Source organism: Mauremys mutica, chromosome 1 (genome assembly GCF_020497125.1).
Source record: "Mauremys mutica isolate MM-2020 ecotype Southern chromosome 1, ASM2049712v1, whole genome shotgun sequence".
NCBI classification, from domain to species: Eukaryota; Metazoa; Chordata; order Testudines; family Geoemydidae; genus Mauremys; species Mauremys mutica.
This window is the reverse complement of record NC_059072.1, coordinates 135,857,468-135,873,047: the sequence shown is the minus strand read 5'-3', so window position 1 is coordinate 135,873,047 and position 15,580 is coordinate 135,857,468. Positions and strand designations below refer to the sequence as shown.

The following is a 15,580-nucleotide window of genomic DNA, read 5'->3' as shown; positions in this document are numbered from 1 at the left end:
GCTATCCCGTAAGCATGGCCTATGTTCTTTGATTCTAGATGTATGACATTCAGCCATATTAAAATGGCTATTCTTTGCTTACAGCAATTTACCAGATTGCTCTTTGTCAGTGTCCTATCCTCTTTATTATTTACCATTCCTCCAGCTGCAAACTTTGTGTCAGCTGCAAACTTTATCAGTAATGATTTTATGTTTTCTTCCAGGTCACTAATAAAAATGTTAAGGGCCCTCCCGCTAGAAAAAAACCCATTTGATGATAATTCTCCATTTACAATTATGTTCTGAGATTTGTCAATTAGCCAGTTTTTAATCCTGGCTATGTTAATTTTGTATTGTTCTAGTTTCTTAATCAGTGTCGTGCAGTACCCAGTCAAGTGCCTTACAGAAATCTAAATATATCACATCAACACTATTACATTTATCAACCAAACTTGTAAACGTATCAAAAAAGAACAGGGACTGTCTTTACTGTGTGTGCAGTACAGCACTGAGCATGTTGTTGGTGCTGAACAAATACTACTACTAAATCGTGCCTTTGAAATTTCATTTCCCTTAGTAATGGTGCCAGTAATACTCAATCACCTGAATGCTCAGGGGAAGCACTCTCCAAAGGGGGCACAAACATGGCAGAAGTTAAGACATTTGAAAATCGGAGTGAATATTTGCAGGGTATTTTTTGCACTATTCACTCTGCTCTAGCAAATCATCAGAGGCCACTTGCTTTTACCAGAGGGCAGGGTTGCAGGACTGATATGGAATTTGAAACCTAAAAGGCAATATCCCCAAACTAAACTTGGTTTAGCCATAGATTTCAAAGTGCCTTACAAAGGAGGGTAAGTACCACTATCTCCGTTTGACACAGGAGGAAACTAAGTCTTAGAGTTCAAGTGATTTGCCCAATGGGAATAACATCCAGAACTGAAAGCCTGACCCCATTGAAGTCAATGGCAAAATTCCCACTAACTTCAGTGGGGCCAGGAATTCACACTAGGTCTCTTCTTAGTTTGGTACTCTCTGCATCAGCTTGCCCCCCGGTTATGTGCCGAACGGCTGTCACTGTGTAGAGTATGCCTGTCTGGGGACGTTACCCAAAGCCCCAGTGATCCAAAACCACCAGTCCTGCCACCTGAGCTTAACAAACGTAGGGGCTCATCATTAGATCGATGCCCTTCACCCTTATGCAAAGTGGCTCAAATGTGAGGTTATAAATAGTAATGCCTAATAGGGGAGCTGTGAGGCCAGCTCAGTTCCACCCCAGCATCCTCTCTCTTGCTGTGATCAGAGAACTGGCTAAATGCAAGCCAAGGTCTTTATTCAGATCACACTGAAGGAAGCCCTGTCACAGAAGAGCTATTTTAGTGATTTATGCCATGTGTCAAAGAGATGGGCGCTGGCATTATTGCAGATCCCAAATGTGTGGGCATGTGATACTGGGTTGCTATGGCAGTTGCTGATTGTTAATAGTTTTGAGTCAAAGGGCCTGTCTCTCTTCTGCCATGCACCTTGTACAGTGCAGTCTTTTAGATCTGGACAGCGCTAGTGGAAAACACTAGTAAATCAGAATGGTGGCATTTCACATTCGCTTGGCACAGCTCTGCACAACACACAAGGCTTTTGACTGAGCTATTCCTGGTGATCCCCTGCAGCTGTTTCGATCCCTTTAGGCCATTAGCAACTGGTGTAACTTGGAGCACCATTCAAGCTGTCACACCCTAGACCAGCCATTCCAGGATCAGGGAGGGCAAAGATGAGTTTTATGCCACCTTTGTACACATTCCCTTGACCCTGGCTGGGTGTCCTTCAGCCATCACGCAGGATATTTTAAACGTTGATGGTGTTGTTTTTTTGATTAACCATTACTATTGTTTGAAGGAAAACAAAGCAAGGACTGGGGTGAGAGGATTAACAGAGAGGACCAGGACAATTCCAGTAAAGGAAGAATAGAAAATCATGCTCTGAAAACATACTGAGAAAAATATCCAAACCAAAGCGAAGAGGATAAAGAAACAAGAAATAGTATAACAAGGGCAAGGTGATACAACACTGCATGGCAGAGAAAAATGTCACAGAGACCCAGCTAAATGCAATGGCATTTATCTGTGATATTTGTTTCTGCTCTAAATCTTTAAATCTCCCAGGAAAGTCAGTTGCTTCTAAATGTAGGGCTCTTATGGGATTTTAAGGCCTTTCTCCTGATGGCACTGTCTGTATGAAAGGAGTCTAACCCAATACAGAACTTAGGTGGTCTAGTGAGGTAATAGAGCACGGCCCAATGGATAGAGTACAGACCTACAAGTGGACAACTAGGTTTAATTCACAGGTCTCCTACAGACAAGGTCATGTTCAGCACTAGGGACAAGTAATAGTCTGTCATAGTAAGTGCAGAGACAGAGGCACAGTCAGAAGAGCAGATCCCCTTCTGGGGTAAAATACTCCATTGGTTTAGGAGGACTGAATCCATCTCTGGCTAAAATGACTGGTGGACTTTAGGCTCTGTCTACACGCAAAGTTGCACTACATGAATTAAATGCATGTTTTTAAGCCTTGAGTGGATTCTCTTAAACTGATTTCAACCTAATTTATATCAGTTTAGGTTAATTTGGTTATTAACCAATTTAAGCTAAGATGACATAAACCGATTTAAATGTCCACAATGGGCTTTGCACTGGTTTAACGTAAATCAATTTAAAAAGTGATTGTAGTTAAACAGTGCAATGTTGTATATAGACCAGGCTGCAGAATGGCATTACACCAGGACACCAGAGTTTACAATCGTACTTTTGGGCAAAGTGACAAGTGATCTTTAATGACCACAAATGGTCAGCTGGCCCTTGGTTTAATCTCTCTTTCAAAATACAGCACCTCCTAGCACTTATGCTAGGGGACTGCTTTAATACATAAGGCCAGATTCCACTCATGCGTGGTGCTGTGTTGCGAATTGAGAGTAACTTCAATGAGTTAAGATGTTACCCCAGATTACTTTGGTGTAAATGGGAGAGAAGAACCTGGTCTTTAGGAAGTAACGTGCTCCCATCTTTACCACTTGCTGCACCACATAGATTTTCCTGTAGCAGTCTGCCTTCAGAGGAAAGATGATGCTTTACTGTAGCATCTAGCATCATCACAGCTGGAGATGGTGTAGGTGCAGAAGCAACATTGTATTCCAGTCCCCTTGTCTAAGAGAAAAGGGGAGTTGGTGAGGGGGAAGATTGTTACAGCTAGGAAATCATTTGAGTTTCTGTTTTCCCAGTGTTATACCCTAAGGGCTAGACTCACAAGGGGGATTTAAGCACCTAACTGACACTTTAGACTCTTAAGTCCAACATTTTGGCACCACTGATGTTCACAAAACCACTGCTCACCTAACCTTGCAGGTGCCAACATTGTCACTGGTAAAGTCCCCTAAGCACCTATATTTCTGCCAGCTGCCTAAAGTCCTGACATCACTGAGCAGCTCAGCACTTAACTTATGCCTAAGCCCTGGAAGGATCCTCAAAGTAATCATTCCCCCACCTATCTCGCCTGCAGGGCCCAATCCAGTAGGTGTGCTGAGAGGCAAACTCCTTACAAAATACTGCCGGGGGCACTGATACCCCCTTACCCTCAAATAGCATTCCTGCGATGTGCCAGGCCAATGTGCTCTCTAATTTTTTCCATTTGTGTGTGGAATTAATTTTGTTATGTGCACCAATATCGAGGTATGTGGGGATGTGCGTCACCAGTAGAAATAAAAACCCTAGATATAATATATATATTTTAAAAGTTGCCATAGGGATAATTACTCCAGCCAGGACAGGTTAGGCATTTTAGAACTCATTAGTCAAAGAATTAAATTTAAGCATAAGAGAGAAATAAAATTATGAAATGCAGAGACCAGTCAAACAGCACTTTGAAGGAATAAAATTACAGAGAATATATGTGCATTGCAGGAAGTACCAAGAAGTAACACCACCACCACCACCATATATATACACACACACACACACATTGGTGGTTCTCTGTAGACTAGGGATGGTGGCTACAGGTTAATTGGAGCACCTGCAGTCAATTAAGGCCCTGTCAGGAACCTAATAAAACCCCCCTGCTTCAGGCAGGAGAAGGAAGGAGAGAGGACTGGGGCTTGGAGGTGTGTTTTGAGATTTGACAGACCAGAAAACCAAAGTAAGAAAAACCCTTCCACAGCATCTAAGGACTGAAGGTACCCCACCCAAGGGGGAAGAACCCACAGGGGTTGAGAGGGGCTGGGGCTGGGGCTCAGAGTGAGGAGCAAACCTAGACCCCTCCTCTGCTTCCCTCCTTTACCACCTTCCTGGGCCACTAGTGGGGCCCTTGGTGCTCCAAGAGCAGGGGCAAGGGATAGTATCTTAGCCCCACTGCCAAGAAAAGCACAGGACCCACCATACTAACATTGGCCATCTTGTCACAACTACACTGTCCAGCCCTCTCCTGGACAGTTTAGATAACAAAGGTCCATTGTCCCTGTCAGGGAACAATATAAAACAACTTGACACCTTAACTGGTGTTACCCACACAGTTTGCACCATTGGATTGATTAAAGAATAAAACAACCTTATTTAACAAAAGCAGGGAGGATTTTAAGTGAGTACAAGTAATGCGTCATTAAAGTCAGAAATGGTTACTAGAACAATAAAGATAAAAAGTTTCCTAAATGAACAAAACATAAACTAGAGTTGGCTCAAAGCGAAAGCTCCACAGGTTTACCCCTTTCAAATTAACAGAGCTTACCATGTTTTAGCTTTAACTAGCTGAAGTACTAGCTTTTAAAGTTTTCAAAACTGCAAGTACTCATTTCTGTAAGTTTTGTCATTTTAAAGATCAAAAGGGCATCTTTCCATTTTGTCTGAGATGAGTTTAGGAAGGTGCTGCTAATCAGCTGCATTTGCATATATCTACTTTGTAAAGCAGGTTCCCACTTGTGCTGACGCTGAAGTGGAACTCTTCCTTAATGATGAGTAATATTCTCCTGACATAGGATTGGGCATATAAAAACATCACTTACATAATTATTGTCACTGCAGTTAAAGTGCTCTTGATAATGTATATTGTAAATGAAGAGGCTCAATCAATATCAAGTGCTTTCATACAGATTGAAATGATTCACTCTACTTTTCATTTTGCCTGTCAGTCACACTGTCTCCTGTCAGTTAACCACAGTGTCACTGGGAAGTGATACAAGTTGAGTTGGGTCTTGCTTACTGTGCATTTATGTAAATCAGGAATAGCTCCACTGATGCAATGGATTTACACCAGCAGAAGTGATAATCAGTCACTGAATGTAACAAATACTTCTTCAGTGGAGTATCTCAGTCATGAGGTTCCAGCATCATTCAGATCCAGGGAACACAAGCTGATATTCATCCCTGGAGGATCTCCATTAAAATCAATAGTTACACCAGGGATGAATCTGGCATGATGACTAGTAGTAAATGTCTGATGGAAGACAAAATAAATAGTACTTAACAAAATCCAGTAGCAGAAGTGTTCTGCAGTGTTGCAGAGGTCTGGAGTCAAGGACTTTGAATCAGCAATTCATTCACATCACATGATACTGTTATTACCCCAAACAAGTTGGCCTCCTGAATAGAAGTAGATGCAGAGGCCCCATTACACCTATGCTCTGCCCCCCTACTGTTTCCTGCTCCAGAACCAGAATATTGTCTTAGCCTTTAAAGCATTAGAGGAATAGCAGCAGGTTACCTTAGAGGCCACCCCCATCTATGATCCTCTGAGACAACTCTGTTCTTCATGGAACCAGAAATTAGGGGCCTGATTCTGGAGCTACATAAGGGGAAAGCCAGTGTTGGTGAGATCAGAGTTGGGACCTAAAATCACCCTGCCGAGACAATAGAAACTGGCTAAATGATATTAAGTTCTGGTTACAGAAAGCGGGATGTGGGTGGCCATGCCCAGAGATTGGAACAAGAATCAGCTGCCAGGAATAGGAGCCTAGGGTCACAGATGCCAGAGCCGAGGTCAGAAATCAGAGTCAAGGGTCAGGTTACCTCGAGTAAGGCAAGGCAGGCACAGGAGCTATCACAGACATAGGCAAATTCTTTGAGCAGCCACAAAACTGCTGTGGCTGCTGCTGCTGGGCTTAAGAGCTGGCCTGCTGCCTCTTCTCACCAATCAGGCAGGCTACTACCGACCAGCTGCGCTCATTTGGTTGCCCAGAGACTGGCTCTGCAGCTGGCTGATTTCTGACATCGGCGTGCTGGGCTATGGGACTCTGAACCAGAGGAGAGCAGAATGTGCTTGAGTCTGAGGTGTTGCTGCACTGGAGATTTATCCCTAGTGTAGTTGAAAGGCAAAGCCTCTCCTTGACCTGGTGACACTTACCCCAGTTTCAAGCTGGAGGAAGGAGCAGCTTTCCTTTCCAGAGCTGGGCACTGATGGCTGTCATTATGGCAAATCCCTAGTGGGAACAACCTTTAGAACCCAGTGCAATGGTAATGTGTCCCCTCCCCACAGTAGCTGACGTCCAGAAAATGGTTCCATGTATAAAGACACAACCCTGAGAAGCCAAGCGAATAGCCTGCCCTCATTTGGAATGTTGTGTTGCTCTTCTTCACTGCATTTCAGTTGTTAAACACTGCAGTGGGGATTCTCAACCTGGGCGTCATAACCCACCGGAGAGGGAAAGGTTTGCAAGCAGGTGTTAGATGGTTATGGACAATAGTGCCCATCTGGCAGTGCTAAATAGGAATTAGGTCCCATCTTGATGGAAGGAGAGGTCCTGGCTAGACCTGAGCTATTTGGGAGGGTATCAAAGTGAGTTCGCTGTATGGAGAAAGGGGTTGCTCTAAGGAAAAGTTTGCAAACTCCTGTTCTACAGTGACTGGCATCTAGATGACTATTTTGGAGAGACAGATGTTCCAACAGCATACTGAATTACTTTAAAGGTTTTATTCAAAAAATAAAATAAAGTAGCTACATATACAACTAGTGTTTAGCCTTTTGGTCTTTTAGAAAAGCACAGTCTCTTATTTTTAATTGAATTGGTTTCAAATCTATTTATTATTCAAGTTTAAAATAACCCAAACTTTGGAAAGTTAGAAAATGGATTGAAAATATAATATATAAATCATCTTTCTTTTTTATGGCAACCAATCTTCAGTTTTCTTCTGTTCTATTGATAAAATAAACTGAGACAGGTTCTCTTTCTTCTGTGCAAGCTCATCCATATTTACATCAATTCTTGAAAGCACAGAAGTACCACTGTGTGCAACACAGAAGAATACCCTCAGGAATTATTCAGATTCTTGCTGGAAGGCCAGCTCTGAAGTTGCTCATTTCATTCATATTCCGCCAGGGTGTCCAAAGGGAAAAATGAATTCAGTGTGTTGTTCTAGGCCAAGATTTTAAGATGGGTCCCTAAAGTTAGGCACCTACTCAGGCCTGCCAATGTGGGGGGCAAAGGGGCAAATTGCCCAGTGGCCCAGGTGATTTAAAAGAGCCTGGGGACTCCCAGTGGCTGCCACTGCCGCTGGCAGCGCTGCAGGGCTAAGGCAGGCTGCCTGCCCGCCCTCGTTCTGTGCTGCTCCCGGAAGTGGCTGGCACGTCCCTGCAGCCCCTGGGGGAGGGGGTCCCTGCATGCTGCTGCCCCCGCCCTGAGCACCGACTCCGCAGATCCCACTGGCGGGGATCTGTGGCCAATGGGAGCTGCGGGGGCGGTGCCTGTGGGCAGCGGTGCACAGAGACCCTCTAGCTCCCCTGCCTAGGAGCCACTGCCAGAGGGGTGTGCCAGTTGTTTTCAGGAACCACCCCCAGGTAAGCACCGATCCCCTGCCACACTCCTGCACCCCAACCCCCTGCCCCAGCCTAGAGCCCGCACCCAAACTCCCTCCCAGAACCTGCCCCCCTGCCCCAACTTAGAGCCCAAACTCAAACTATCTCCCAGAGACTGCACTCTGCACTGCCTCCTGCACCTGAACCCCTTGCCCCTGCCCAGAGCCTGCACTCCACACCCAAACTCCCTCCCAGAGCTGGTCCCTCCTCCCCTCCAGCACCAAAACTCCCTCCCACAGCCTGACCCCTCACTGCCTCCTACACCCAAACTTCCTGCCAGAACCTGCATCCCACACCCACTCCTGCACAACAACCCCCTGCTTCAGCCTGGTGAAAGTGAGTGAGGGTGGGGGAGAGTGAGAGACAGAGGGATGGGGGGATGGAGTGAGCAGGGGTAAGGGCCTTGGAGAAGGGGCAGGACAGGGGCATGGCCTCAGGGAAAGGGCAGGGTAGGTGGCGGGGCAAGAGTCTTTGGGTTTGCGCGATTAGACAGTTGGCAACCTACCAGTTGGGCATGTGAAAGCCCTGGGGGCTGTGCCGGAAGAGCACACCCAGCAGCACAGCTGGCAGCTCGCTGGCCACCAGCCAGTGCAAGCACAGCACCGCCCAAATGTCAGGCAGACTGTGTCTGTGCAGGCATAGCTTGTGTGGGGGGGGCCCATTGACTGTTCTTCCTGGAGCCCCGGACTTGCTGTTGGCGGGCCTGCACCTACATAAAGGATGTGATTCTTCAAGTGTTGTGACCCCTGCAGCTCTGATTAAAGTCAAAGGGAGCTGCTGACTGCTCAGCACTTTTGAAAATCAGGGCATTTATTTAGGTGCATAGTGAGGATTTTTGTAAAAGCACCTAAGGAATTTTGGAACATAAATGCTCTTGGATTTTAGTGAGATCTGTGCTCCTAAGTCCCTGAGATGCTTTTTGAAAATTTCTCCAAAAACATTGGTTTAACTTTAGGCAGACAGCTTCAAAAATTTTGGCCCTGAACTCTCGTATGCTAAATCTTCTGTGATGGAGCCTTGTGAGAGGGAGGAGTTGTGTCAGCCATAAGTCTGATACAACAGCCATCTGTCAGTGACATCTAAGAACATGGCTTGCTGTAAAGGCCATTTGTAAAACCCGCACTGGCATTGGTGGAAACCACAGGAATCACTGAGTCATGTAACGGCACCCCAGCATGAGTTATGGGCCCACAATGAGGCTCTATGTGCAAACAGTGTCACTAGTAATAAACATACTAGAGATGTGTAGTGTGGATCAGTTAATGTTACTCTGAGAATCCTGACTATTTCTTTCCTTCACTCTTGTATATTGACATTCAGAACCTTAACACTGAGTTTTACATTTCGTTGTTTGTGCTTAAAATTTAAATAATAATAATTTAAACCCCCCCAAACCAGACACAACTAGAGAAGATCAACATGGAACCAAGATTTGAGGCTACAAGATTAGGGATCCAGTCCCGCAAACTCTAACCTTATATGAGCGATCCCACTGAAGCCAGCTGGACTACGCAAAAGGTAAGGGCTACTCAAGTAAGGGTGTCTATGATCAGGACCTATGAGAATTAGCTTCCTGTTCTAAGTAGATTTCTTATTCCTATTTCTTATTGGTATTGCGGTAGCATCTAGGAGCATAGTCATGGATTAGGACCCCATGGTACTAAGTGATATAGAAACACATCACAAAAAGATGGCCCCTGCCTTGAAGTCTTTACAGTCTAAGTAATCCTAAGGCCTCCATCTTTGCAAAGAGTGAGAAGTGAGTGTGCACGAGGTTCTTAAAGGTTTTCTGCTGTTACATTCACAACGTAGCATAAGACGTATTTTGAACATGAGGCAGATGTGTTGATGCACTGTAGTGTGACATAAGATGTATGATTGTTGTCTAAATGTACCCTAGTCTTCTACAGTCTGATACAACAAGACTTTTTCTTTGAGTCTTGCAGCAGCTGAACAGTCTTTTCTTTCGCTTTATCTTCTTGTTCCTTTAAAATCCTAGGAAAGAAGCAAAAAAACTACTCTCAGAAAAAGGCAATAATACCTACAAGAAAAAAACACACTCCATCACAGTCGGACATGGCTAATTTGCACTGATGACTGGGAGATTAATTGAAAACAACAGAATTTTGTGAGTTAATGAGCAAGTGAGCACAGTTTATAAAACAAAAATCAAGGCTGTTGTATTGCAAAATCTATTTTGTTCATTTATTTGGAAAACTGCAGTTAGAGCTGATCATCGGCAACTTGTGAATATTTTTGTGAATCAAAGCAGCAAGCAATAAGCTGAGCGGGAGGGATAGCTCAGTGGTTTGAGCATTGGCCTGCTAAACCCAGGATTATGAGCTCAATCCTTGAGAGGGGGGGCGCTTAGAGGGATGTGGGGTAAAATCAGTACTTGGTCCTGCTAGTGAAGGCAGGGGGATGGACTCAATGACCTTTCAGGGTCCCTTCCAGCTCTGAGAGAGGTATATCTCTATATAAGAGTCCATTGCTGTTATTTGGGGAGTTTGTGTTATTCATTGTTTGCAGCCACTGGGTATTGGTCACAAAGTTCAAAAAATCCCCAAAGTTTCACTTGAAGGTTCCTGCCAGGAAGTACAGCCTCTAATATCTGCCATTCATTATTAGTTTCTCTCCTGTTCAAAGTGTATTGGGGGAGCTTTACAAAAATGCCAATAGGATTTAGGAGCATGTCACATTTAATTTCAGTGGGATTTGTGCTCCTGAATCCCTTAGGTACTTTTGAAAATATCCTCCTCAGTCTTTCAACCAGGTAGAAGAACTGAACTGGCATGGGGGGAGAAGCACACCCTGTACCCCATTGAAGAGCACAGCAATGTCCATGGCTGTGTGCATTTCCCCAGCACTCCCATAGTCTGCCTTTGGGAGCCATCACTGGTGTTGCACCTCTACCCACATTCCTCCTCTCAGAAGCCCTTGTTTTGCAACTGACTCTGCACAGACAGAGCCTCTTGCCTGTGCAGAGCCTCACTGACTCCAGTGGAGCTCCATGTGGGCACTTCTGTCCACTTGGAGCTTCTTGCAGGATCAGCACTATTGACTATAACGTAAAAGGCACAAGGCAGTATTCAGACAGCAAAAGGTTGGTTCCTATCAGAGACAATTAATTTAGCAAATAGAATCCATTCAGTTGTCAGTGATAGGGATCAATTAAGTTCACTTTCAAATCTTCTTGCATTGATTTTTCTTCTTTTTGTGCCCTTTGTGGCCTTCATTTCACCTAGTTTGATTTTTTTACCCCTGCAATAGTCCATGTTTTAAAAAAGCAAAAGCTGTTTTCCTTACCTAGCTAAGTGAAGCACTGACTCCTGAGTATTATGACCGGAACAGGCACTGCATTCGTAGAAAGTTAAATTGTAATCCTAGATCAGACAGAGATAATTTCAGTCAACTTTGCATAATGCGCCAATCTAGCTTTACAAGGCACCATGGAAACATTGGGAGATAAAAGGGAAAAAGGAATACACATTGGTCATTTGGGTCTCTCTGATTATGGGAAAAATTGGGAACCTATGTTCTGAGGTAAATCTTAGACAATAAATAAAGATGTCACCAGAACAATAACACAACCAACATCCATTTCTTGTCAGACATGGAGTCCTTTGCAGTTTACGCAGTGGTTTTCTTTGAGCCCGTCTATTTTAGAGGTGTGTTTTTTCACTGTTTTATTTTCTACATTTTGATGAATGTCATGATTTTAATTTATTATACTGCACCTAGAGAGGCCTGATAAGAAAGAAAGATAGATGGATTAGTAATATTAGTTTAAATTTGTATTTTTGATAGCCGAAAAGCATGTAAAAGTTTGGACTATTAACGTGCTGAATAATTGTTATGATGACCACACACACACACACACACACTGAGGCGTTGAAATGTCCTGGTTAAATAGCTTAACAGTCACACAAATACAAATTTGACATCTATTATAAGCTCAGGGCAACACCCTTTGTTCTTCTATATAAGAATGCAGTTAGACCTGTAAAAGAAAATCTAGTCAGCATGTGGATGATGCACATGAGCCTGACTGTTGAGTGGCACTGGCTTTCCCTTGCTCTCCTACAGCACATCAGCATCTTGTATGAGGAGAAATCACACATGTGATACTGGCATGAATCAGAACTGATTTCTCAGCAAATGCCATGTGGCAGAGCAAATCCTTAATGTGAGATAATGAGTTACACCTAACTGATGCTAATCATTCATCTTCATCACTTTGACAAACAGATCCTGCTCTTGATGACACGGTCAGTCCTGCAGCAGAAGGAGCCATGCCTTTGAACTTTGAAGGGAAAATTCACTGACAGAATGTACAGTGGAAACCCTCAGTAGCAGAAAGTAAGTTATGTCTAATTAACCATCTGAGACGCATCCTACACTATCAAGGGAATTGGCTAATGAACGTATCGTGCCACTGACAATTATGTTTGAAAAATCATGGACAAATGAGGAGGCACCTAAAGAATGGGGAAAAAACAAATCAACAAACAAGGAGAGAAGAGGAGTGATCTTGGTGGTTACTGTCCTGTAAGTCTAGTTGTGGAATAGCCTCCTGAAGTAACGAAGGCAGAAAAGCTTTGTTTGGCTGAACTGTTTACTGATTAGGCAATCATGCTACAGTGAAACTCACTGAATGGAAATTTCTTTGTAAATCTACTAGAAAAGGTAAATGGACTTGTCTTTTCTCTATTTTGCTGATAGTAGTGGTGACAGATATGGCAATTTCCTGCAATGTCCTTGGGAGACCCTACTGAATTGAGTTAACATATGTTTGGGGTCCATTGTATTAAAGGAAAGATTTAAGTTTCTTGTGGGCTGGGATGGTTAAAGGCCTATATTGAACAATGTGTCAGACAAGAATGGATTTATGGGACGATACCTGTGAAATGGATTTCCAGGGAAATATCTAGGGGAAGGTGAATGCAATTCCCCACCCCCTTTGCCTCTGGTTATGCGAAAAGAACAACAAAAAAAAGAACAAAACCAATCCTGCCTTTTGAAGCAACATCCTGAGGAAAAGACCTTTGCCTGCTGATTACTTGCTCCGGGAGGCTGAAGATCAAAGGCCTAACCTGTATAAAGGAAAGACTAACTGATTCATGGGTGGGCTTGTTCTGAGCCAAGGCTGTTATGAACTTGTAACCACAGAAAAAACGTTCACTGGGGTTTGAAGGACTGACTCCTGACAGAGTTCTTGTTGGAGTTGGGAGATCTCTGGTAAGCTTATTAATGTACAGGTAGGTTCTTCTATTATTTTTAATATGTTTTTTGTCATCACGATAGGTGATGGCTGGGAGCTGGAAGCCTGACTGGAAAAGGTTCAGAGAAGGGCAACAGACATTATTAAAGTTATGGCTTCCATATGAGGAGAGACTAAAAACATTAGGGCTGTTCATCTTAGAAAAGAAATGATCAAGGGTGGATATAATAGAGGTCAATAAAATCATGAATGGTGTGGAAAACAGTTAATAGAGAAGTGTTCTTTACCCTTTCCCACAATACTAAAACCCAGGGCCACCTCATGAAATTAATAGGCAGCAGGTTTAATGCAAACAAGAGGAATTACTTTTTCCACACAACAGATAGTCAACCTGTGGAACTCATTGCCACAGGATGTTGTAATGGCCAAAAGTATAACTGGTTTCAAAAAAGGATTGGAGAAGTTCATGGAGGTTAAGTCTATCCATGACTATTGGACAAGATGGTCAGGGATGTATCCCCATGCTTGGGGTGACCCTAAACCTCTGACTACTAGAAGTCAGGAGGGGAAACCAGGGGTGGATCTCTCCAAATTGCCCTGATCTGTGCATCCCACTGAAGCTGTGGTATCTGCTTCTGTCAGAGACAGGATGCTGGGCTAGAAGCATCACTGATCTCACACAGTATGGCTGTTCTTATGTTTTTAATGTGTTCACCTTATGAATAAAAGTGCTTGCTTAGAAAAAGCTGTGTGGTGACTTGTAACTGGCAGCAATTACGACTCTTCATAGCCTCTCAAGAGAAAGCAAAGTGCAGACAGTGGCCTTTTAAGCAGTCTGGCTTGCTGGGCATATCTCAGTGTAGACAGGTAACTATGCAGTCTGGAAAAACCCCAGCCAGGAGTTAGTGAGACTTATCTCTGGCCAAGAGAGAGGATGGCTGGAAGCCTGAGCGTGGGAGCCCATGGAGGAGGAATACAGGTGCAGTTGCTCTGATCTGGGACAGTAACTCTACTGCCTTCTTAGAGAGCACATTTTGGACACTGTCAGATTTATATTAAACATGAGTACTTTTGCTTTGAGGCTATTGCTCCCATTCCGCAATGCCAAGTCTGCATACCAGACAGTGTTGATTAATGTTGGGGTGCTTGTTCTTTCATGTTGCTGACTAAGCTTTCTCACGGTCTAGCTGCCCCCCCATCATTCCCACCAGGGCCTTCCCTATCCTTGTTGGATGTGCCTATCTCCCTTTAGCCATACCCTGAGGTATCGTACTGCATCCTCCAATCCTTTCAAGTGATGAGGATTTGATAGGACTTTCTTTAGTGTGCCAACATTGCAATGTTAGGCATCCTTAGGCATGCTAGAGGAGTTGCAGAAAGGCTGCCCTACAGCAGAAATCTCCAGGAAGACTTCTGGCTGATTTCTACACCACATTATCTAGCTAGAGACTCCAGGCTGCTAACTACCAAAGTTTCATGAAGCAATGAGAGCTGCACTATGTGACCCACAATACTTTAAATGCGATCCACCAACATTCTTGAAAACCTACTGACAATGAGCCAGATCCTCTGCTGGTATAAATAGGCTTAGCTCCTTTGACGTTAATGAAGCTGGGCAGATTTACACCAGATGAGGATCTGACCCAGTGCAGTCTGAGTGCCCAAGGAGTAATTCATGTAAGTAAGCTACTCAAGTGGATTCGTTAATGGAGATGTCATACGTGGTTTCCTAGGAATTACATTGCCATTTAACAGTAATTAATATCCATTGAAATAAATTATTATAAGCTCAACAGGCAAATTGCTGTAATTGAATTAAATCTCTGCAGCTTTTCAGGTGACAAATTGTCACTGATCACTCCTTACTTTTGCTCCATCAAGCAATGTATTCTAATGAGTATTCATTCATTTGAATGTTATCATTTTTCATTTGACATTGTTCTACGTTACTTTTGTAAAGCATTTTATTTCCTTACATGCCATGTTACAGCTAATGACCTGGTGGGCTGCAAGTTCTGCATCTCAACGTGATTCATCTTCACTTTACTCGTTGCCCATTTTTAAAAAGAGCTAAATGACAAATAGCCACCCACTCCCTCCACTTACCTTTCGTGTGTCACTTGCTTTTTGCATAAGGCTACAGTAATAATACCTTGGAGTTTTTCCTAGAAAGTAACCTGCAGCGCCTGAAATTATACCTGCATTCGGATCCTTACATAAAAACCAAACCGATTTGCTAAATACAGAAACTTTTAGGTACTGAGTAAGGGGCTGATAATATGGGAACTGAAGTCAATGGGAATTTTGTAACTCACTACAATGGGAGTAAGATCAGGCCCTAAATAAGAAAGCACCTTTCTTCATTTTATAAACACAAAATAAAAGCCATATAACAACACAAGACCTATATATGGCAATGTATTATCATCAGTCTGTGTATAGGTCAAAAGTAGCATATAGCCCCAACTCTTTAAATTATATTTACAGGTGCAAGTATTGCTCTGTTATATTGGTGCAAATACAGAATAATTCCATTGACTTCATTGCATTTTG

At 43.4% G+C, this 15,580-nt stretch overlaps 1 protein-coding gene across 1 annotated transcript in view; it reads right to left on the bottom strand.

Annotated features, from left to right (window-relative positions):
- Positions 1 to 8,127: 8,127 nt before the first annotated feature.
- CRACR2A (calcium release activated channel regulator 2A) overlaps positions 8,128 to 15,580 on the bottom strand; it is a 103,593-nt gene continuing 96,140 nt past the window's right edge. Inside the window, exons 18-19 of the mRNA XM_044983316.1 lie at positions 11,113 to 11,189; positions 8,128 to 9,801 (exon numbers count right to left, since the gene is read on the bottom strand). Of these exons, the coding sequence (XP_044839251.1) occupies positions 9,711 to 9,801; positions 11,113 to 11,189 (168 nt within the window). The 3' untranslated portion in view covers positions 8,128 to 9,710. The remainder of the gene's footprint in view (positions 9,802 to 11,112; positions 11,190 to 15,580) is intronic.